Below are 23,624 nucleotides of genomic sequence, written 5' to 3'. Positions count from 1 at the left end.
CTAATATTTAATTAATGATGAAAAAACTATTAACTTGTGCCAAATAGATATTTTAGTAACAATTTACAAATAGAAACTAAGGGTTAGGTAATGACTAGTTTGCCATTTATTATGGCACCTTATTATAAAGTGTTACCGATTCATCTTACAACAGCCGTATTTTGCGATTATTGTGGTTTGTAGCAAAGCGATTCACAAAATCACCAAAAGCCAGGGCTTTTGCTCGTCTTGACTCTACACTTAAAAATTGATTCAAACATCATCCATGGTAGATTTAAGGTAGGTATTGCTGAGATTTAAGTGTGGAAATGCTTCGTTCACAGGTAGCTGTACTCACAGGTATGGCAATGGTGCCTTTGCATAACCTGAACAGCTCATAGAATACCTCTTTGTATGTTTCAATGATCTTTGTGAGTTCCACAATATTAGAGGGCATGTTTACCAGATGTGATCATAAGAGAGTCCCGACATACACGTATAAAGTCTCTTCAAAAATGCAAAATACGTATGTGTATACAAATACAATACACAAATAGGGTGGATGGGGTTGCCGAGAGTTAACTCATTCAGTCCCGGGGCACACCCGAGTTCCGCCACTGCTTGTACTGTTTGTAGAATTGAACCTCTGTTTCCTCTCATCCTCTGATATGTGTACAAATGTGGTGTCCTTTTTCCCATTATAACGTGGTAAAATGTGCTGCTGGTACGGTGTTTCAGTCATTTCATGACTGTTTTCAGACTGACGATCTCGCTCTCTCTGGATGATCAGGTGATGTGAAGAACCTGTTCTGCTGGTTTGTCATCCTTCCTCTGATGCTCTCGTCTGCGCCTTATGGCCTACGTCACCCTAATGTGGGCGCTAACAAGGATGTTCCAGAACGATCTAGAGGACCACGGTTTAGTATAAAACAACCAACAGTACCGTCAAATGACCAGAAGAAGCCTGAAACGATCAACAAGACTGAGAAAACCGACAAATGTAAGCAAACCCTTATTTCTATGATCCATGTTTTGTTAAACAAGCCTATTTCCATAGGTTGTTCATCCACTTGAGCCTGGAGCTATGCAATTTGGATTACATTCACTGAACTTACATTTAATTTAGAATATTGACAATTGATGATTGGCATCATCAATGTGACATAAGGCAGTATCAGAAAGATTCAAAGTGTATTTAGATACACAAAGCATAGTTTGTTCAAGGGAAGATCCCGCCCCTGCCATGAAGACTCAGGAGTCTAAAGTTTAGACACTTGAGCCTGTTCTAAAGCTATAGACGATAACTCTTTAGACTCTTAACAGTTATCGTCTACAGCTTTACAACTGGCACTGAGAGTTTCAGTGCCAACAAATAAGAGTGAAGATAAATGGACATGTACACAGAAGTGTGGAAATTTACTGGCACACATGGTCATGAAAGAGATGACACGTACGTGAGATATGAAAATGACGTGTCTGGTACAGAAGTTGAGATTGTCCGGACAAGGACATTGATTAGTTGCAAGTTACATGAGGATTTTCTTCAGGAAAATTAATTTGTGCTATGTTTTGTATCTTATGCTGTATCTTATTTGACATTTTCTGCTTTGGCAATTTGAATGTTGGCTTAATATGTCAATGCCAAGAAAATCCTTTAAAATTGTAGACAATCTTGAAAGATGATTGCAGGCTTAAAGGTAAAGAAACGTTTTATTTTTAATTAAAAGTACATTTTGAAAGACTTTTCTTTAATCATCTCCATAAATATTATTAACAGTATGACACTATGCATCTCTACCTCTCTCTAGCATAGAGTTGTCTCCATTTAAAAAGTCAGTTAATCTATATGATAATATAGATGTATAATAATACTTATTAAATATTTGTAAAGCTGTATTATTAGATTAACCCTATAGATTATTCCATACTTTTTTACAAATTACATTATTATTTAAATTTTGTAACTATTGGAACTGTCAACATTCTTTTAATTTCTTTATAAATGTTGTTTTTATGAAGATATAACTAATAATAATTTCTAACACTTATCTTTTTACTGTAAACTCCCATACAGCTATCCCCATCCTCCCATACTCATCCACGGCTTACGGTGCCGCCATGCAGGCCACCATGCAGGCCGCCTACCCCAGCCATGGCAGGACAGCCCTAACCCTGGGCATCGAGACGGACGGAGGAGTCATGGAGCCCCTGATCATACGGGGCACCATCATCCCCACCAAACAGACTCAGACCTTTGGCAGCTACACCGACTACCAGCCCGGGGTCCTGATCCATGTCTTTGAAGGAGAGAGAGCCATGACCAAGGACAATCACCTGCTGGGCGAGTTCGAGCTGTCGGGAATCCAGCCCGCTCGGAGAGTAGTACATCGGCTCGAGGTCACCCTCGACATCAAGGCAGACGGCATTCTGAACATGTCTGCTGTGGACAAGAGCACGGGAAAACAAATCACCATCACCAACAAGGGCCCCCTGAGCAAGGGCCGCCTGAGCAAGAAAGACATCAAGAGGATGGTACGGAAAGCAGAAGAATACAAGGTAGAAGACGAGCAACAGAGGGAGAATATAGCGGCCAAGAACGCCCTGGAGTCCTACGCCTTCAACATGAAGAGCAGCCTGCGGGAGGACAACCTGAAGGACAGAGTGAGTGAGGAGGACAGGAAGAAGGTGGAGGAGAAGTGTGAGCAGGCCATCCTCTGGCTGGAGAACATCCAGCTAGCGGAGAAAGAGGAGTACCAACACCAGCTGAACGAATTGAAGAAGCTGTGTATACCCCTCATTCCCCTCATGATGATAAACTTTGCACTTTTGAATATTAATTCCCTCTCTAAAAAAAGAAATCGTTTGAAAGACTTGATTTCTGAAAGAAATATTAGCTTTATGTTTTTAACTGAAACCTGGCTTAATGACGATACTGCTGACAATAAGTTAAGAGAGTCTTGTCCAAAGGGTTTCACCTTTCATCACGTCAATAGACAGGGAAAAGGGGGTGGGGTCGCCGTTATTTATTCTGAGAGATATTCAGTATCGGACCAACTTGACCTTGTTGTTTTTCCATCGTTTGAACATGTAGCATTGAGGATCAAACAGCCTGAAGACCTACTTACTGTGAGTGTCTATCGGCCGCCCAATAATCCAGTAGCACCATTTTATTCTCAGTTTGGAGAAATGTTGAACATGTGTCCCAACGATGATAAAATAATTATAGTTGGGGATTTTAATTTCCGTGTCCAAACAAAACCTTTCCTGAAACTTTTTAATGATCGAAAGTTTCGTCAGCATGTGAAAGAAGCCACCCACATTCTAGAAGGTACACTGGATTTAGTTTTTACCAGGGGTATTGATGTAAGAATTACATCCATTGACCCCTTCCCTCCTTCTGATCATCATTGCATCCATTTTACCACCATTCCAAATGCCCTCCCTCCAATCACCACCGGCTAAGGAGATGACCTTGCTTGCAGTCTCCAAGATTTATCAAGTTTGCAAAACGATTTTACAGAAGTGTTAGAATAGTGTCTATTAGATAAGTACATCCCCCATATATATCTATATTTTATTGTGTGAAGTCCTTATTTTTTAAGTTATTAGTTAAGTTATTAGTTTAATGGTCATTCTTCTTGTCATTTGTTTCATCTTAAAGTTGACATTGTGCTCCACTTATCTTACACAGGCATAATGTAATGCATGAAGTAGGCCTACCGCATTTCCGCCACAAGGTGGCTTTGACCCATTGGTGCACTTTCTGTCCGGTGAAATAGAGTGGCGAAGTCACGCCTCTTCCGGTAGAGCTCATGGGACCTATGAGATCGAAAAATATGAATGGGTGTCAATGGAGAGAAAATAATTATTTTCTGGACCCAGTCTTTATATAACCTGGATTACACATATGTTGTTTGTGGATTTGAATGATAATTTTTCATGCAAAGAAAACTAAAAATTTTCGTGAAGAAGATTGATAATTTTAGGTTTTATGTGAGGCCGCTTTGTGAACTACAGCTCTTCGCTGCTCTCGACGCATATGATATACGTCACAACGCCCGTACTTGGAACTCGGCACAGAGATGGCGATCTCGGCGGCGTTTGGGTTTCCTTCCTGGGACTCCTAAATCCAGCGCAGCCACAGGCGCATAGCTGCGTACGTAGGACAATTTTTGACACAAAATGGTCAAGCAACATTTTAGCTACGTGACATACGCACGTACATCTATATCACGAAAGCAACCCTCAGCAAGCCTGGGACTAGTGCAACTGCACGGTTGCCAGGTGAGACTGATGATGTCCAGCCCAAATATGCTCAAAATCCACCTGGAAGCACCCAATCCCGCCCAATTTTAACTAAATTCTATTGCTTTCTATGGCCAGAAATCTGCAGAAAAACCCACCCAAATACCCTTTTCACCCATTTTTACCCGCAGACGGCCATCCTAAGCAGCTCAATTTTGGTGGGAAACCGCCCAATCTGGCAACACTAGTGATGGTCAGAACACCAGTTATCTCATTATTATGAGATAACCTGGTGACATTTTTATTATTGAGTGAATGCAATGAGCCATCGTAAGAATGAGCTTGGCAAGGATACAAATATGTGGCGAAGAGTTGGCTGGTTACCTCTGCCGTGAATGTTGTATTAGGGTCCGGTGGCAGTACCTACATTTATTGTGCTTTTTTACTTTGTATACCAAGGACTGATTATCAGGAGCCACAATGTACTTTTCTTTTATGTATTTCCATTGTTAGTAATTACCATGTGCATTAATAGGCTATGTATTTTTGTGAACTGTTTAATAATTAGTTAGGATGTAAACAGACATAGTAAAACCTACACATGTTGTAGAGCAGTGTTGAGACATGGCGGACAGAACGTCATTGACAAATGTGTCGCAATGTCTGTTCTGTATGTTTACAGAACCCAATAAAAAAAACTATTCTTCAAGTCACTCTTGAGTTTAATTATTCAAGTGTGCTACAGAAGCAGAGAGACGATGAAGGAAAAGCAAACAGCCAGACTTTTCTTCTGACAAATGTACTCATTGTAAGTCGCTTTGAATAAAAGCGTCTGCTAAATGCCCTAAATGTAGATATAAAAGACATGTTCATCTACACTTTCAACATGTAAAGTAGGGCCTGGCATGCAGTTCCGCAGAAAGAGTCCACACCCCACAGCCCACCACGTGGTGGTGGGTGCTGGCGTTATTCAGGACCGTTTGTTTTGCCTGTTGTAACTTTTAAAATTGAACACGTTTTGTACACATCTTTTACCATAACTCAAAAACATTTCTAGTTTATTTACCCGATAACCATTCTCTGAAGCAAATTCTCAACAAAATTAACCACGTTAAACGTACAAAAAAACAAGCATTCAAATACAATAAAACCATTAAAAAATCACAAGCTTTTATGTTTATAGTTGTAAAGTCTTTTAAAGGTCTGGGTCTATGTCACGTGACTGTTTCTGCTTGAAAAAACAAATATGTCTGACATATTCTCAGTTGAATTAAATTGTTTGAGATGGATCCAGCATTAAAATGTGGTTTGACGTTTGAGTTTGTTATTACGAAGGTTAACGCACACATTTTAAGAGAATAAATTCCCGTCTGCTCTCACTCAATGTGGAGAATTCAGGTAGATCCCACATTCCATCTTAAGAAATTAGAACCTTGATCTGGTTCTCAATTCCTTATTCCTATAATGCAGCTTGCCATGATCATACACACTGAGCATGAAGAATAACCTCTCACACATGAGGGGGTCATTGCCTCGGGGGCACTCGGGGAGGCGCTGTTCCGTCTCGATTTCCCCGACACCTGTCTGGATAGGGTTCTCCATTTAATAACTCCCTTTGAATAAAACTGAGAAACCTATGTAAGGAGGTTGGGGGGGAAATGGGGTGAAGAAAACCTACAGGATTCCTTCTGATCGGGTGGAAAGCAACAGTGAATAACAAAGGAGGAGCCAGATACCACGGGCACGTTTTTATTGTTTATAACAATCAGGACATTAAAATGTTTGCACGAACTAAAATACGAAGTGTAAAATGAGTCAAAAATGTAGATTAAAGGAAATTGTATATAGGGCTTTCCTCAACTCTTTCGCGTGCTGGCGTCCTCGTCACTTTGGTCATGGTTATAATATTTATATTATTTACGGGTTAGCTGTAAATTAAAAATGCTTTGTGTGTTCATTGTGTGTGGGTGTGTCTGGGTGTGGACGTGATGGCGCTGTCACACTAAATTTGTACCGGCTGCCAAATTTGTACCGGGCGCGTCATCCATACGTAATCCATTCCAAACCTGCCTGTCAGCAGATGATCGCGTCGTCCGTTGCCGGGCAGGTTTCAAAACATTTGCGCTCATGTTGCCAAAGACGAAATAACATAATACAGTTAACGGACCGCTAGATAATGTAATGTTTTGTTGGGTTCCTTAATAAACACACGATGTATCCTGGAACAGACATCAACATGCAGCGCGCCAATCCAACTGCGCATGCTCCGTGTGACGGTCTAATAACTGATGTTGATATCATTACAGATAACACTTGTTTTTACTTTATATTTGTGTTGTATTTAATTGTTTAATCAAATTTAGCAAGTAAACTGAGTGTTTAAAGAAGGTCAAGGACGAAATAGCACAATACAGATAACGGATCGCTAGATAGAAGGTTCGCGAATGTTCACGTCATTCGACGCGATGGCAACGGACGAAGCGATCATCCGTTGCCAGGCAGATTTGGAGTGGATTACGTATGGATGACGCGCCCGGTACAAATTTGGCAGCCGGTACAAATTTAGTGTGGCAGCGCCAGTGTGTCAGGCTCGCCGTCAGGTGCTCTACCTGTTGTGTTTGTTTTTGCTGCTTTTAACGCTTGTACATAACATCAACGCTCTTCTGGTCTATGATCGCCAAACGTTGCTAGATCTGAGAAATGCTGCTATAAATTTTCAAGGGGGTATACCTTTCCCACCGGATCTCCCGGCCGACCTCCGCCGCACGCTTGCTCCACTACCTCGGAGAAGAAGGTACCGGCGACGGGGGAAACGTAGCGGCTATCTCGTGAAGCTGAGGTTGGGGTTGGCACGTCCTGATCGATATGGTGCTGCCTAGGGATGCACCGATCCGATATTTGTATCGGTATCGGTACCGATATTGAAGACATTTCTAGATCGGGTATCGGTGACAAATGGGCCGATCCATATTTAAAAAAAATAATAATATTTTTTTTTTACGTTTATGTACATACTTGAATCCTATTCCTGCTACCTTGCTGCTTTGATAATTGAATTTCCCACGAAAATGTTCTCACGGGATTAATAAAAGTGTATCTATCTATCTATTGGCTGATCTATTCAGTTTCTATGCTGTGAGTTTCTACGCTGTGAGTGACGTCATAAACAAGCAACACGCCGTGCGGAGCCTACAGTGATTGCAAAATGGAGCGAGCAAAAGGATCTGCTATCTGGAGCTATTTCACTTTACCTAAGCCAGCAAGCTCCACGGCTACATGCAACATATGCAAAGTAAATGTCCCGAGGGGTGGTACTAAACCTTCTAGCTTTAATACCACAAACCTTATAAAGCACCTCCAAAAATTCAAGTCTCATGATCCCAGTCTTTTCCCCTCAATGAAACTTACAGTTTGTAGCCATAATTTCGCGCTGTTTTTCTATATCGGTATCGGATCGGTATCGGCCGATACTAAACTCAGATATCGGTATCGGTATCGGAGGTGAAAAAAGCGGATCGGTGCATCCCTAGTGCTGCCCCTCGCCTGTGTGTCTCTCAGCGCTTCCTGGATCCTGCTGCTTCCTCTCTGGTGAAGCTGACGGGCTGCGATGAGGCCTTCCAGCCCCACCGTCCCTGCTCCCCTTGTTTAGGCTGGCGTGGAGCAAATCTGGAGTATCTTCGGCCCCTGGCTCGCGCCCCATCGTCAGCTGGTTGTCCGCCGGCTCCTGCTAGATTTGGCTTGGTTAACGCCAGATCACTTGGAAATAAAGCTTTTATAAGTGCGGGTGAGTCCGGAGTCTTTTCTGATCTTCTACCTGACGAGTGCTCCTATTTCAATTCTCCCCGGTCGTCTGGTCGAGGAGGAGGAATTGCGACTGTTTATAAGAGTGACTTTAAATGCAAACAAATATCGCGGCCATCCCCCGCGAGCTTCGAACTGAGCTTATTTGAGCTGGGTCATCCCCACACTGTGTTGTGTGCTGTGATTTATCGTCCTCCCAAATATAACAAAGACTTTTTGATGGACTTCTCTGTATTCCTGTCGGATATTATGCCGAATTATGACCGGGTCCTCATCGTGGGGGATTTTAACATTCACGTCTGTTGTCCTGAGAAGAACTCATTGGCGAGAGACTTTTTAAATATCATTGACTCGTTTGACATTGTCCAAGCTGTACTTGGGCCGACACATGAACGCGGTCATACACTTGACCTCGTCTTATCCTATGGTTTGCCCGTTTGCAATCTGGAGATCTGTGATGCCTTTTTCTCTGATCATATGCCTGTTCTGTTTGAAGCCGCTGTGAACCGTTTGACAGCTAAACCTTGCGCAGTCGCTCGCAAATGTCGGGTTATGAACCCCTCCACTGCCGCACGTTTTTCCACTGTTTTCAACCAGAACTGTGTTATTCCTGAAAATGTGTCAGATGATACTGAGTCACTGAACTGTTGGTTTCTCAACTGCTGTCAAACTGCCTTAGACATTGTGGCTCCACATAAAATCAGATGGCAAAAAACTAAATCGGAGGCTGAACCCTGGTTGAATGAAACCACCAGGGCTTCTAGACAGGAGTGTAGAAGAGCTGAGAGAAAGTGGAAATAGGACAAACTACAAGTGTCTTTCCAAATTATGCGAGATTGCTGGCGCCACTACCAGTCGTCTGTGAGAGAGGCCAAAAGAAAATATTTTTCTGAGATCATTTTGTTAAATTCTCACAAACCTCGTGTATTGTTTAAGGTAATTAACTCTGCTCTGAATGCACCACAGGCGTTGCAAATTGAGGGGTCTCCTGCTGTGTGTGAAGACTTTCTCAGGTTTTTCATTGACAAAGTGACATCTGCTAGAGCACTTATTTCTCCACCTGCTATTGATCCCTCAGTCTCAGCTCCATGCTCTGTGTTCTTAGAGATGTTTGAGCCTGTAACCTTGTCCTTTGTGGAGGAGATTGTTGGCCACCTGAAGCCCTCAGGTTCTCCAGCAGATATTGTTCCTCCTCGACTTTTTAAGGAGATTTTTCCAACTATTGGACCTTCTTTTACTGCTGTCATTAACAGTAGCCTATCATCGGGAGTCGTGCCGGCTCAATTTAAACATGCTGTTGTGCAACCCTTGTTAAAAAAACCTGGACTCGATCCTACTGCTTTGTCTAATTTCAGACCTATCTCCAAACTGTCTTTTCTGTCAAAAGTCCTGGAAAAGATTGTTCACTGTCAACTCATGGACTTTATAAATGGACAGAACATTATAGAGATTTTCCAATCTGGTTTTAAAACATTACACAGCACAGAATCAGCGCTGCTTAGAGTTTTTAATGATATATTTTTAGCTACTGACTCTGGCCATAGTGTTGTCCTTGTGCTCCTAGATTTGACTGCAGCCTTCGACACAGTAGACCATGACATCCTCATTGCTCGTCTGGAGCAGTGGGTGGGTGTCAGAGGCACAGCACTACAATGGTTCAGGTCTTATTTAACCCAGCGGTCTTTCTGTGTTAGCCTTGCTGAGCATGTGTCCTCCACTGTCCCGCTATTACATGGGGTTCCGCAGGGTTCGGTGCTTGGCCCCCTTTTATTTTCCCTTTATTTACTCCCACTTGGCTCAATTCTTAGGAAGCATGGTATTTCTTTTCATTGCTATGCTGATGACAGCCAGATTTATGTTCCTCTTAGAAAGGCAGAAGCATACAGTATTAAGCCTTTGTTAGACTGCCTGCAAGACATTAAAGCTTGGATGTCCCTAAACTTTTTAAATTTTAATGAAAAAAAGACAGAGGTTATAGTTTTCAGTGGCTCTGGTGTGTCCCCCCTGGTTGACCTAGGCTACCTGGAACAGTTCCGTAGGCCAATCTTAAATAACCTGGGGGTTAAGGTGGACACTGACCTCAAATTTGACACCCAGGTAAAAGCTGTGGTGAAGTCCAGCTTCTTCCAGCTAAGGCAGCTGGCAAAAATTAAACCAATGCTTCAGAGACAATATCTTGAAACAGTAATCCATGCGTTTGTGACCACCCGGCTGGACTACTGTAATGCACTTTACATGGGGATTAGTGAGGCCTCCATTGCCCGCCTCCAATTAGTTCAAAATGCCGCAGCTCGTCTCTTGACTAACACTAGAAAGTACGACCACATTACACCTATTCTGGCTTCATTGCACTGGCTACCTGTACGTTTTAGGATTCATTTTAAAATACTTTTATTTGCGTTTAAAGCCTTAAATGGCCTTGCCCCACCATACCTCTCCGAGCTGCTAAAACCCTACACTCCTAGCCGTTCTCTTAGGTCAGCTGACCAGCTGTTTTTGGCCACACCCCGTACCAGGCTAAAACACAGAGGAGAACGTGCCTTTGCGGTAGCAGCCCCAAAATTGTGGAACACTTTGCCACTCCATATTAGACAAACTACATCCCTGTGTCTCTTTAAAACCTTGGTAAAAACGCACCTTTTTTATTTGGCCTTTGGACACTAGATGGCGTGTTGATGTGATGTAGAAGTGTTGGGTGGGTCATGTGTTTTTACTTATTTTATACTTATTTTATCTCTTTTTCTGTGTGAAGCACTTTGGAAACCTATGTGTTTGTTTAAACTGTGCTATATAAATAAAGTGGATTGGATTGGATTGTATTAAACTTGGTGTGCCGCTGGACGAATAGTTCAGTAAGTCAAGTTTCTTGTTTCTGTCACAGATCTGGTTCTGCGCCATGCATCCCAGCAGCAGGATCAGCCCCTTGGACTGATCTGTTTATTTGGTTTTGTTTGTGCGGTCTGAGCCTGTGTGTGTGTGTGTGTGTGTGTGTGTGTGTGTGTGTGTGTGTGTGTGTGTGTGTGTGTGTGTGTGTGTGTGTGTGTGTGTGTGTGTGTGTTCGACTTCAACATATTTTTTTTCAGATTAAATTATTGTTTAAATGTTGTAACGATCCGAACTGTCAACATTATGTTAATTTCTTTATAAATGTTGCTATTATGAAGACATAACCATCAATTCTAACACTTATATTTTATCTGTAAACTCCCATATAGAACATCTATATCCCCTGCATATCCTTTATCTGTATATTTTAATGACATGTTTTTTTGTTAACTGTTTCACACTTCAGGATGCCTTGACTTAAAGCAGTTCACGGCTACCACAGCTCCAGTTCGCTAATGTGCGTGTGACTAATAATATTAAAAAAACGAACAAAACAGATTTGTTCAGTATTGCAGCAGGCAAGGTGGGACCACCGCTGTAGTATATTGGTTACCCCCCGACTGAGTATGCCTAAAAGTAATAAGGTGTACAGAATAATATTGTGCATATTGTGTATTAATTGATTGTTTATATATGGTCTGCATGTCTGGCTGCCTCTCAATCTGTCTGTTTGTGTCTGCCTCGCCATGTGCATGTCTGTCTGTATGCCTCTCTGTGCGTTTGTCTTGTCTGTCTGTCCGTCCGCCCGCCTTCCTTTCCATTTGTCATCTGTCTATCTGTATGTCCTCCTGCCTGTCTTGCTCTCAACCTGTGTGTCTGTCTCTCTCTCCCCCAGGATGCGGAGGCGATCTACCTGTGGCTGAGGGAGTTCCAGTTGGAGCAGTACACGGGGAACTTCATCAACTCTGGCTACGACGTTCCCACCATCAGCAGGATGACTCCCGAGGTAGCGCTCACTCTGATCCCCAGTGTCACGTTGTGGTACTCCCACCAGGGGGGAGTGCCAGCAGGCAGCTGTGGAGAGCAGGCCAGAGCTGGCTTCCAGGGGCCCACCATCGTGGTTTTCCGCGTAGACCGCGTACCATTAAAGGAAAAATCCGGGGTAAAATCTGGGATATGGGATATGTTTAATATGGTAACGAGTTGGGATGTTCGTTTGGGAGCAAAAAAGTGTATAGAGGCATTCTTCAGTTGGCTGTTTTTAGCCGATTCTAACAAAACGCTATAAACTTGGAACGATGGGGGCATTTGTTATGGTAAAAACTAAATCGCTATTATAAACCATTTAAAAGGCTAGAAGTAGCCCGACACTTCTTTGGTAGTATAATAAGGGTCTTAACATATAAAACGAGGCATTGGTAACTTTGTAAGTGTACAGATATTTATTAAAAAGGACATTTTATATAATCTACTGATGGTATTGTGTGCATAAAATGTCCTTTTTAATAAACAATCTGTACACTTACAAAGTTATCTAACTTCTATATTCTACTGCTAGCCTTTTAAGCGGTTTAAAATAGCGATTTAGTTTTTACCATAACACATGCCCCTATCGTTCCAAGTTTATAGCGTTTTGATAGAATCGGCTAAAAACAGCCAACTGAAGAATGCGTCTGCATACGTTTTTTGTTCTCCTAAACGAACGGTCCAACTCGTTATCATACCAAACATATCCCAAATCCATTTTACACCGGATTTGTCCTTGCTATGTAAATATAAATACGTTCATGCAAGGTCACAAAATGACTGCATAAAGTTAGACTGAGTGGAATATGTTTGCAAAAAAAGAAAAGGATACATTATGAGACATTTTCCAGTTTTTCCCTTATAAGCGTGAATTTATTCCACATTGGAGAAGCAATAAAATAGAGATCCCTTTTGTTGTAGTTTATTTTATCTTGTAGCTGTTAATACACATACAAATTCATTGTTCAATAATTTATTATAACCAGGGGCGGATCTAGCCATTTTTGGGCCCTAGGCAAAATATAGACATGGGGCCCTCATTTTTGAAACACGTACACAAAACAAATAACCATCCCAATACTCTTAGAATCGCAATAAACCCATAGTGCACTGCCACTCAACTCTCCACAGTAAAATCAGTTTCAGATTTCTCCAGCCTTTGCCAAAATTACATGTTTATTATTCAAACGAGAGAGAGAGAGAGAGAGAGAGAGAGAGAGAGAGAGAGAGAGAGATTAGAATTTCCATTCTCTGCCAGAGATACAAAATGATCTTGCACTTAACAGAACTAAAATACAAAATGGATATGAGTCTATGAAAACCACCATTTACATTTAAACAGGACTAATGAAAAGATTTTGTGTGTGGACAGGAATAACAGTGGCTGTGTGTGTGAGTGAGAGACAGGCAAAGCAGTGGTTCAGTGTGAGAGAGAGAGAGAGAGAGAGAGAGAGAGAGAGAGAGAGAGAGAGAGAGAGAGAGAGAGAGAGAGAGAGAGAGAGAGAGAGAGAGAGAGAGAGAGAGAGAGAGAGAGAGAGGGGTGTGCAAGTGGTTAAGTTCTCCATCTTCAAATGTCCATTTTCCCTGTTGCCTTCACCATTTCATGTGAGTAAAACAGTGTGTGTGTGTGTGTGTGTGTGTGTGTGTGTCTGTGTGTGAGTGAGAGAGAGAGAGTATGTGAGTGAGTGACTGAGTAATCATATTCTGGACTAGTCCAATGCACAATGGAGGGGGGCATGTGTGCTGGAAAATTATTATTTAGGCATTAGTTCGGCGTTATGTTGATATTTTTGTTATTTTTTTCTACTAGAAATGTGTTTGTTTTTTTTACTTTACATAAGTAATGGCTGGGGGGGTCAGATTTGAGGGCCCCTAATAAAGACAGATTTGGTTGGGGCCCTAGGCACTTGCCTAGGTTTGCCTAATGGAAGATCCGCCACTATAACAGGAACATAATGGTATAATGTTTTACCTCTACAAGTAGTCTAGTCTAATCGAGAAGTTTTTTAATGATGATTTTGATTGTGCTAAAATAAAAATGGTAAATGGACTGCATTTATGTAGCGCTTTTCTAACTAGTAGCCAGTCAAAGCACTTTACAGTGTTGCCTAAAATTCACTAATCTCTGCCACATTCACTCACAGACGGCGGTGTCAACCATGCAAGGCGACAGCCAGCTCATCGGGAGCAGTAAGGGAGAGGGGTCTTGCTCAGGACCACCTCAAGGGGATCGAACTAGCAACCTACCGGTTACCAGCCAACTGGCTCCACCTCCTGAGGATGCCGCAAAATCAATATTTTTTTAAAATAGGCCGTTCTTCCACTCTGTGGAAGATGTGTCCTTGTTGGGTCCGTCCTACTTCACCCTGCACATCACTGAATTGAAATAACTCAATAACAGTGTTCTGTCCACTCTAACTGGCTGTGTCGCTGTGACGTGAACTAGCATATCTTGACTGGCTGGGTGGCACGTGTGGGAGAGGTTTTGGGAGGGTCATAGATAGTAAGATACAGTCTGGCCAGCATTGCAGCGGTCAGCAGCTCATTTTAAGATACAAGCTAGTTAAAATGTTACAACCTTCCGGTTACCAGCCAACCCGCTCTACCTCCTGATCATGCTGCCCATTTAATAAATTTAAGTGAAATGAATTCCAGGTTGGAGGTTTGGGATTAAACATCATACACAATGTAATTATGACGAGGGATTAAACTGAGATTAAGGATATACACATTCTTATCTTGTTTATCGTATATATATTAACCGGCCAGAGACGTTTTGGTGTCTGATATAACTAAACTCTATGACTAACAGTATAATCATAGAGGGGTACCTCAGATCGAGGTGACCTTCGACATCGACGCAGACGGCATTCTGAACGTGTCTGCTGTGGACAAGAGCACGGGCAAATAGAACCAGATCACCATCACCAACGACAAGGGCCGCCTGAGCAAGGAAGACATCGAGAGGATGGTGAAGGAAGCAGACCAATACAAAGAAGAAGACGAGCAACAGAGGGAGAATATAGCGGCCAAGAACGCCCTGGAGTCCTACGCCTTCAACATGAAGAGCAGCCTGCGGGAGGACAACCTGAAGGACAGAGTGAGTGAGGAGGACAGGAAGAAGGTGGAGGAGAAGTGTGAGCAGGCCATCCTCTGGATGGAGAACAACCAGCTAGCGGAGAAAGAGGAGTACCAACACCAGCTGAAGGAGTTGGAGAAGCTGTGTAGCCCCATGGACTGAATGGAATATGATCAATATGACCGTTATGGATTAAAAGGTTATTTCTTGGTCCCCCTCCTCGTGGTTCTGCAGGTCTTCCACTCTTTACCTTTCTATATACCTACCTGTCTACCTCACTCTACATAAGAAGGATAAAACCTTTTTTTCGTTCAAATGCTGCATAATGACTAAGCACTCGGCCACATGTGATGTAAATGCATTCATGCAAGGACACAAAATGACTTTAAAAGTTGGCCTGAATGGAATTTAAAAAAGGTTTCCTTTTTATCCCTTATAAGGGTCAATTGATTTCACCAACCTTTAGTTTTTATATCCTCTCTCTCTCTCTCTCTCTCTCTCTCTCTCTCTCTCTCTCTCTCTCTCTCTCTCTCTCTCTCTCTCTCTCTCTCTCTCTCTCACTCTCTCTCTCACTCTCTCGTTGGCGGTACAATGCTTACAGAAGATCACTCAGATACTCTCTGAAGTTTGCTAGCCCTAGCTCTGGCTTGTGGTAACCTGCTCTCCCCTTTAACCCCAAGCACTCCTGCCTCGTTATCGTTAACGGGAGTAAGTCCATGAAAGGCTTGGGAGTGGAGCCAGCAGGCTGCCAAATATCCCCCTTCAATCACCACTCCCCTCACTTCTCCCTGGCGTCTGCCTGAATACATATACAAATAAAATATGCAAATACGACAGGGGTGGCCAATGGGGTGGCCGGGATGCAGTCCCCTGGCCACACCCTAGATCTGCCACTGCTTACTGTTTATAGAATGTACCTCTGTTTCTTCTCATTCCTCTGACCTCTTATGTGTGAAAATGTGGTCTATTTCTTTCCCATTAGAACGATTTAAAGCTACTTTAAACATGCTTAGAGAGGAAAAAGTGCTGCTGGCGCAGTGTTTAACTTATTCAATGATTGTTTTAGACTGACGATCTCGCTCTCTCGGGATGGAAGGTGATTTGGTGAACCTGTTCTGCTGGTTTGTCATCCTTTCTCTCTGATGCTCACCTCTGTTGGTTTGTATTTTTACCCTTTTTTTTTATTAAGGTTGTTCCGGTTATGTCTCGCCCAGATTGTTCCGTGAAGCCGAACGACTCATTATCGAAATATGATTACTATTGCAGACTTAAGAAACAAATTAATAACTGCACGATATCTATTTAGTTTCTCACATGGGAGAAACTAATCACACAGGATGACACATCATTAAAAGACGGCTACACCTTATGGCCTACGTCACCCTAATGTGGGCACTAACTAGGATGTAATGAGGACGATCTAGAGGACAAAGGTTTAGTATAAAAGAACCAACAGTACCGTCAGCTGACCACAAGAAGCCTGAAACGATCAACAAGACCCGGAAGACCGACAAGTAAGCAAACCCTTATTTCTAGGTTCCACGTTTTGTTAAACAAGCATATTTCCATAGGTTATTTATCCACTTGAGCCTGGAGCTATGCAATTTTGATAACATTCACTGAACTTAAATTTAATTTAGAATATTGACAATTGATGATTGTCATCATCAATGTGACATAAGGCAGTATCAGAAAGATTCAAAGTGTATTTAGATACACAAAGCATGTATACAGTTTGTTCAAGGGAAGATCCCGCCCCTGCCATGAAGACTCAAGAGTCTATAGTTTAAACTCCTGAGCCTGTTCTAAAGCTGTGGACGAAAGCAGTTAAGACTCTAAACAGTTATTGTCTACAATTTTACAACTGCCACAGAGTTTCAGTGCCAACAAATAAGAGTGAAGATAAATGGACGTGTACACAGAAGTGTGGAAATTTACTGGCACACACGGTCATGAAAGAGATGACACATACGTGAGATATGAGAGTGACATGTCTGGTACAGAAGTTGAGATTGTCCGGACAAGGACATTGATTAGTTGCAAGTTACATGAGGATTTTCTTCAAGAAAATTAATGACTATTGTTTTGTATCTTATGCTGCTTGCTTATCTTACTTGACATTTTGTGCTTTGGCAATGTGAATGTTGGCCTAATATGTCAATGCCAATAAAGTCCTTTGAAATTTTAGACAATCTTGAAAGATGATTGCAGGCTTAAAGGTAAAGAAACGCTTTATTTTTAAGTAAAAGTGAATTTTGAAAGACTTGCCATAGATTGATTATTAACAGTTTGACACTATGCATCTCTACCTCTCTCTAGCGTAGAGTTTTCTCGATTTAAAAAGTCAGTTAATCTAATAATATAGATGCATAATCATACTTCGAAAAATATTGGTATAGCTGTATTATTAGATAAACCCTATAGATTATAACATACTTTTTTACAGATTACATTATTATTTAAATTTTGTAACTATTGGAACTGTCAACATTCTTTTAATTTCTTTATAAATGTCGCTATTATGAAGACATAACGATTAAGAATTTCTAACACTTATCTTTTAACTGTAAACTCCCATACAGCTATCCCCATACTCCCTTACTCATCCAAGGCTTATGGTGCCGCAATGCAGGCCTCCATGCAGGCTGCCTACCCCATCCGTGGCAGGACAGCCCTTTCCCTGGGCATCGAGACGGACGGAGGAGTCATGGCGCCCCTGATCAAACGGAACACCACCATCCCCACCAAACAGAATCAGAACTTCGCCACCTACACCGACCACCAGCCCGGAGTCCTGATCCGTGTCTTTGAAGGAGAGAGAGCCATGACCAAGGACAACATCCTGCTAGGCAGGTTGGAGCTGTCGGGGATCCCGCCCGCTCTGGGATTAGTACATCGGCTCGTGGTGACCTTCGACATCGACGCAGACGGCATTCTGAACGTGTCTGCTGTGGACAAGAGCACGGGAAAACAAATCACCATCACCAACAAGGGCCGCCTGAGCAAGGAAGACATTGAGAGGATGGTTCAGGAAGCAGACCAACACAAGGTAGAAGACGAGCAACAGAGGGAGAACATAGCGGCCAAGAACACCCTGCTATACTACGCCTTCAACACGAAGAGCAGCCTGCGGGAGGACAACCTGAAGGACAGAGTGAGTGAGGAGGACAGGAAGAAGGTGGAGGAGAAGTGTGAGCAGGCCATCCTCTGGCTGGAGGACATCCAGCGAGCGGAGAAAGAGGAGTACCAACACCAGCTGAAGGAGTTGGAGAAGCTGTGTCAGCCCATCATCCCCATGCCGATAAACTTTGCACTTTTGAATCTTCGAGGCCTCTATGATGATAAAATGGCTCATTTGAAAGGTTTGATTTCTGAAAAAAATATTAGCTTTATGTTTTTAACTGAAACCTGGCTTAAAGACAGTAATGCTGACAATACGTTGAGAGCGTCTTGTCCGAATGGTTTCACCTCTCATCACGTCAATAGACAAGTTAGAAAAAATGGTGGGGTCGCCGTTATTTATTCTGAGAGATATTCAGTATCGGAACCACTTCAATTTGGGTCATTTCTTTCGTTTGAATACATAGCATTGAAGATCGAACTGCCTGAAGACCTGCTTACTGTGACTGTCTATCGGCCACCCAAAAGTAAACCAAAAAGACCCCAATGTTCTAATAAAGACTTCTATCTTCAGGTTAGGGAAATGTTGTCCCGCATGTGGCCCAAACATTCTAAAATCATTATAGTTGGGGATTTTAATTTCCATGTCAACAAGAAACCTTGTAAGCCTTTCCTGAATGTTTTTAATGACCTGGAATTTATTCAGCGTGTGGATAAACCCACCCACAACCTAGGAAATACACTGGATTTAATTTTTACTAGGGATATTGATGTAAGAATTACATCCATTGACCCTTTCCCCCGCTCTGATCATCGTTGCATCCATTTTACCACAAATCCCAATACCTTTCCTCCAATCACCACCGGCTTAGGAGAGGACCTTCCTGTTTGAGTGCAAGACTTAAGTGTGTAAAAGGATTTTATAGGAACCAAGAGACGATGAAGGAAAAGCAAACAGTCACACTTTTCTTCTGACAAATGTACTTGTTGTAAGTCGCTTTGAATAAAAGCGTCTGCTAAATGCCCTAAATGTAAATATAAACTAAATGTTCATCTACACTTTTAACATGTAAAGTAGAGCCTGACCAGCAGCTCAGAAGAAAGAGTACACAAACCCCACAGCCCGCCACGTGTTGGTGGGGGCTGGCATTATTCAAGACTCTATGTCTGTTGTAACCAAATTTGATTTGTTCTATCAAAAATAAAACTTTTTAAATTGAATACATTTTGTACACATCTTTTACCATAACTCAAAAACATTTCTAGTTTTCATACTTTACCCAAGAACCATTCTGTAAAGCAAATTCTCAACAAAATTAACCATGGTAAACGTACAAAAATATAAGCATTAAAATACAATAAGAATATTAAACCATTACAAGCATTTTATGTTTTAAATCTTCTTGCGCGAGCACGTGCATCGGACATGCCCATAAGGCGAAGCCTAGATGGCTAAGCCGACAATTATAGAACTAGAGATATAATAACATAAGTAATCGATCTTCATTTTTTTGGCCCATGCTTTTTTATAGGCCTGCGTCTATGTCACGTGACTGTTTCTGTTTGAAAAAGCAAATATGTCTGACATATTCCCAGTTGGATTCAATTGTTTGAGATGGATCCAGCATTAAAATGGGGTTTGACGTTTGTGTTTGTTATTACGAAGGTTAACACACACATTTTAAGAGAATACATTTCCGTCTGCTCACACTCAATGTGGAAAATTCCGGTAGATCCCACATTCCATCTTAAGAAATTAGAACCTTGATCTGGTTCTCTATTCCTTATTCCTATAATGCAGCTTGCCATGATCATACACACTGAGCATGAAGAATAACCTCTCACACATGAGGGGGTCATTGCCTCGGGGGCACTCGGGGAGGCGCTGTTCCCTCTGGATTTCCCCGACACCCTTCTGGATAGGGTTCTCCATTTAATAACTCCCTTTGAATAAAACTGGGAAACATTATGTAAAAAAAATATGTAACATATGTAAAAAAATAAAATAAACATATGTAAAAAATATGAAAATATGTAAGGAGGTTGGGGGGAAAGGAAAGAGAAAACCTACAGGATTCCCTCTGATCGGGTGGAAAGCAACAGTGAATAACCAAGGAGGAGCCAGACACCAAGGGCACGTTTAAATTGTTTATAATAATCAGGACATTAAAATGTTTGCACTAACTAAAATACGAAGGGTAAAATGAGTCCAAAATGTCGATTAAAGGAAATTGTATATAGGGCTTTCCTCAACTCTTTCGCGCGCTGGCGTCCTCGTCACTTTGGTCATGGTTATAATATTTATATTATTTACGGGTTAGCTGTAAATTAAAAATGCTTTGTGTGTTCATTGTATTAAACTTGGTAGGCCTATGCCGCTGGACGATTAGTTATCAGTTATCTCTCAATTTCCTGTATGGTGACAGGGCGTATGAAGCCTGTATCATTCAGTAAGTCACGTTTCTTGTTTCTGTCACAGATCTGGTTCTGCGCCATGCATCCCAGCAGCAGGATCAGCCCCTTGGACTGATCTGTTTATTTGGTTTTGTTTTGGAGTGCGGAGTGAGACTGTGTGTGTGTGTGTGTGTGTGTGTGTGTGTGTGTGTGTGTGTGTGTGTGTGTGTGTGTGTGTGTGTGTGTGTGTGTGTGTGTGTGTGTGTGTGTGTGTGTGCGTGCGTGCGTGCGTGCGTGCGTGCGTCTGTGTTTGTTTGTGTTCGACTTCAAATCTTTTTTTTTTACAGATTACATTATTGTTTAAATGTTGTAACGATCCGAACCGATAACATTATGTTAATTTCTTTATAAATGTTGCTATTATGAAGACATAACCCTAAATTCTAACACTTATATTTTATCAGTAAAATCCCATATAGCACATCTATATCCCCTGCATATCCTTTATCTGTATATTTTAATGACATGGTTATTTGTTACCGGTTTCACACTTGAGGATGCCTTGACTCAAATCAGTTCACGGCTACCACAGACTTCTGCTCCAGTTCGCTAATGCGCTAATAATATTTAAAAAATGAACAAAACGGATTGTTCTGTATTGCAGCAGGAACGCCACGCAGGCAGCCTGTGGACCACCAGAGGGCGCCAGAGCATGGCTTCACCCAGCAGTTTGTCCACCAACAGCAGCTACTGGCAAGGTGGGACCACCGCTATAGTATATTGGTTACCTCCCGACTGAGTATGCCTAAAAGTAATAAGGTGTACAGAATAATATTGTGTATATTGTGTATTAATTGATTGTTTATATATGGTCTGCATTTCTGGCTGCCTCTCAATCTGTGTTTGTGTCTGCCTCGCCATGTTCATGTCTGTCTGTATGCCTCTCTGTGCGTTTGTCTTGTCTGTCCGTCCGCCCGCCTTCCTTTCCATTTGTCATCTGTCTATCTGTATGTCCTTCTGCCTGTCTTGCTCTCAACCTGTGTGTCTGTCTCTTTCTCCCCCAGGATGCGGAGGCGATCTACCTGTGGCTGAGGGAGTTCCAGTTGGAGCAGTACACGGGGAACTTCATCAACTCTGGCTACGACGTTCCCACCATCAGCAGGATGACTCCCGAGGTAGCGCTCACTCTGATCCCCAGTGTCATGTCTCATAATGTATCCTTTTCTTTTTTTGCAAACATTCCACTCAGTCCAACTTTATGCAGTCATTTTGTGACCTTGCATGAACGTATTTATATTTACATAGCGAGGACAAATCCGGTGTAAAATGGATTTGGGATATGTTTGGTATGATAAGAAGTTGGACCGTTCGTTTAGGAGAAGAGAAGAAGGAAGATTCTACGCATGCACTCAGACATGGCGGTGTTGTGTGATAGTGTAGCACAGCACCACCTAGCCGCCTGGCATGCTTTCAGGTTGAAAAAGGTTGGTGACCCCTGGTCTAGACAGACAACTGTCTCATGCTGCCCCCTGTCCTTGTCTAGATTAATCTGTTACATGGCAGTTAGACCAAGACACAATGATTTAGGTGTCTGTTTCAGGCCCTTATACTCAAGTTACACGATGTCTTGACAAAAAGATGTCACTTTAAGGTTCAAATCATCTGGAATACCAACATAACCGGCAGGTTTTGGTTCTTACTTTGCATCTAACTCAAACTTCTTTCTGAATATTAATCTCTAGAATCAGACGCATTTATAAAACCCTGTTTTATAATTAAATTTTCCCAAAATGTCATATTCAAGCTAAACATGATAAAAAAGATTCACAGGCTACAAAAATAATCGAAAATTCACCAAAATCGCAACATAAAATCTTTAGACCAACCCTCACAAAAATCATCACACAGAATTTGTTTTACTTAGTTCCATTTGAGGAATATTGGCCAATAAGTTGGAGCAGTTAGCCCATTTTTCTTATATGATCATTTTGTTATTGTATAAAAAAACATACAACCATTTTTATGTGGATACCAATACCCCCCACTACTAATAAACCCAAAATCTGGTACTGCACCCAAAGGTGGCGCTTTTTAAAAAAATTATGAACTACCCTAATTTCTCATTACGAGATTGACCTGGACTCAAAATTCTTTCATCATATTAATCTCTAAAATCAGATGCATCTTTTCCACCCTGGTCTTCTGCTCTAATTTTTTTTACTTTTCCCACAATTTCATAGAAAAGCTAAACATCGACAGTCTGAACCCATTTTGCCTATATGACCAAATTTCGTTAATGTATAACCACCATACGGCTTTCAGTAGGTGAATACCATTAACAGTGCAAATTTTCAGATCTGTATTCTTTTAAGAAAGCCCTTAATTCTCTTGTGAAATGTGTGCTTGGAGTTTTCTTGATGTTGTGTGCTTATCAATCGACATTTTCACGATAAGAATGAGGCTTCTTGCAGTTCAGTAATGTCAGTGTCTCAACGGGATATTGCCGTGAACTGGTGATCCTTAGGTTGAGAGATCGAATCCTGATTAAAGTATTAAGAAAAAGCTGAACTAGACATTCTGTCATTGCCACTCATTTAAGAAACACAACATTGAACAGCACTTGAAATTCATCAGGCAATCAACATTCATTCTCATTAGTTTCCAAGAATCGGTCTGCCAAGAAACATTATGGCATTAGGGGAACTTCTTCGTTAACCATTTTCCATCATAATTAACTGTCATATTTACATTTCTTCCGTTAGTGTTCTTGACTACAAAGGTTTAATTTCCCCAGAATTTCAAAAATGTTCAGTTATATACTTTTAAGAAAACCCTTAATTCACTTGAGAAAAGTGTGCTTGGAGGTTTCTGGATGTTGTATGCTTATCAATAAAAAATTTGCCCATGTGAATGCGGCTATAGTTTAGGTTTATCAGTGGCTCAATGGGAGTTATACAATAAGTTCCCAAATAGCTTGGACGTTGGAGATCAAACTTTTTCCATCTAGGCTCTGCTTTCCTGCATTCCCGTTTAAAGCTACAAATATTTTTGTTAATCCAAGGCTGTTTTTTCTCCGACGACTTGGTTCTGATTTTAAGAGGTGCGATTATATCAAGAGAAGATAAACATATGGAATTAAAATGCTCAGTAAGAT

The 23,624-nt window shown here is 41.6% G+C and overlaps 2 protein-coding genes across 2 annotated transcripts; both read left to right on the top strand.

Annotated features, from left to right (window-relative positions):
* Window positions 1–14,708: 14,708 nt before the first annotated feature.
* Window positions 14,709–15,118, top strand: LOC115532870 (heat shock 70 kDa protein-like). Its single transcript, XM_030342862.1, has one exon. The coding sequence runs from the start codon at window positions 14,846–14,848 to the stop codon at window positions 15,116–15,118; it is 273 nt and encodes a 90-aa protein (XP_030198722.1). The 5' UTR covers window positions 14,709–14,845.
* Window positions 15,119–17,636: 2,518 nt separating this feature from the next.
* On the top strand, window positions 17,637–22,037 carry LOC115532862 (heat shock 70 kDa protein-like). Its single transcript, XM_030342852.1, has 4 exons — window positions 17,637–18,318; window positions 21,135–21,223; window positions 21,535–21,645; window positions 22,014–22,037. The coding sequence occupies exons 1-4, from the start codon at window positions 17,664–17,666 to the stop codon at window positions 22,035–22,037; spliced, it is 879 nt and encodes a 292-aa protein (XP_030198712.1). The 5' UTR covers window positions 17,637–17,663.
* Window positions 22,038–23,624: the final 1,587 nt, after the last annotated feature.

The sequence above is a fragment of the Gadus morhua genome, chromosome 2, assembly GCF_902167405.1.
Source record: "Gadus morhua chromosome 2, gadMor3.0, whole genome shotgun sequence".
Taxonomy (NCBI): domain Eukaryota; kingdom Metazoa; phylum Chordata; class Actinopteri; order Gadiformes; family Gadidae; genus Gadus; species Gadus morhua.
Note: the sequence above shows the minus strand (reverse complement) of the source record. Positions and strands in the feature narration are given on the sequence as shown.

Coding starts and splice junctions, on each gene's coding strand:
- LOC115532870 (XM_030342862.1), top strand. CDS start 14,846: ATGGTGAAGGAAGCAGACCAATACAAAGAAGAAGACGAGCAACAGAGG.
- LOC115532862 (XM_030342852.1), top strand. CDS start 17,664: ATGGCGCCCCTGATCAAACGGAACACCACCATCCCCACCAAACAGAAT. Junction 18,319..21,134: donor TAAAATGGCTCATTTGAAAG/GTTTGATTTCTG, acceptor TCTGTATTGCAG/CAGGAACGCCACGCAGGCAG. Junction 21,646..22,013: donor TCAGCAGGATGACTCCCGAG/GTAGCGCTCACT, acceptor GTCCTTGTCTAG/ATTAATCTGTTACATGGCAG.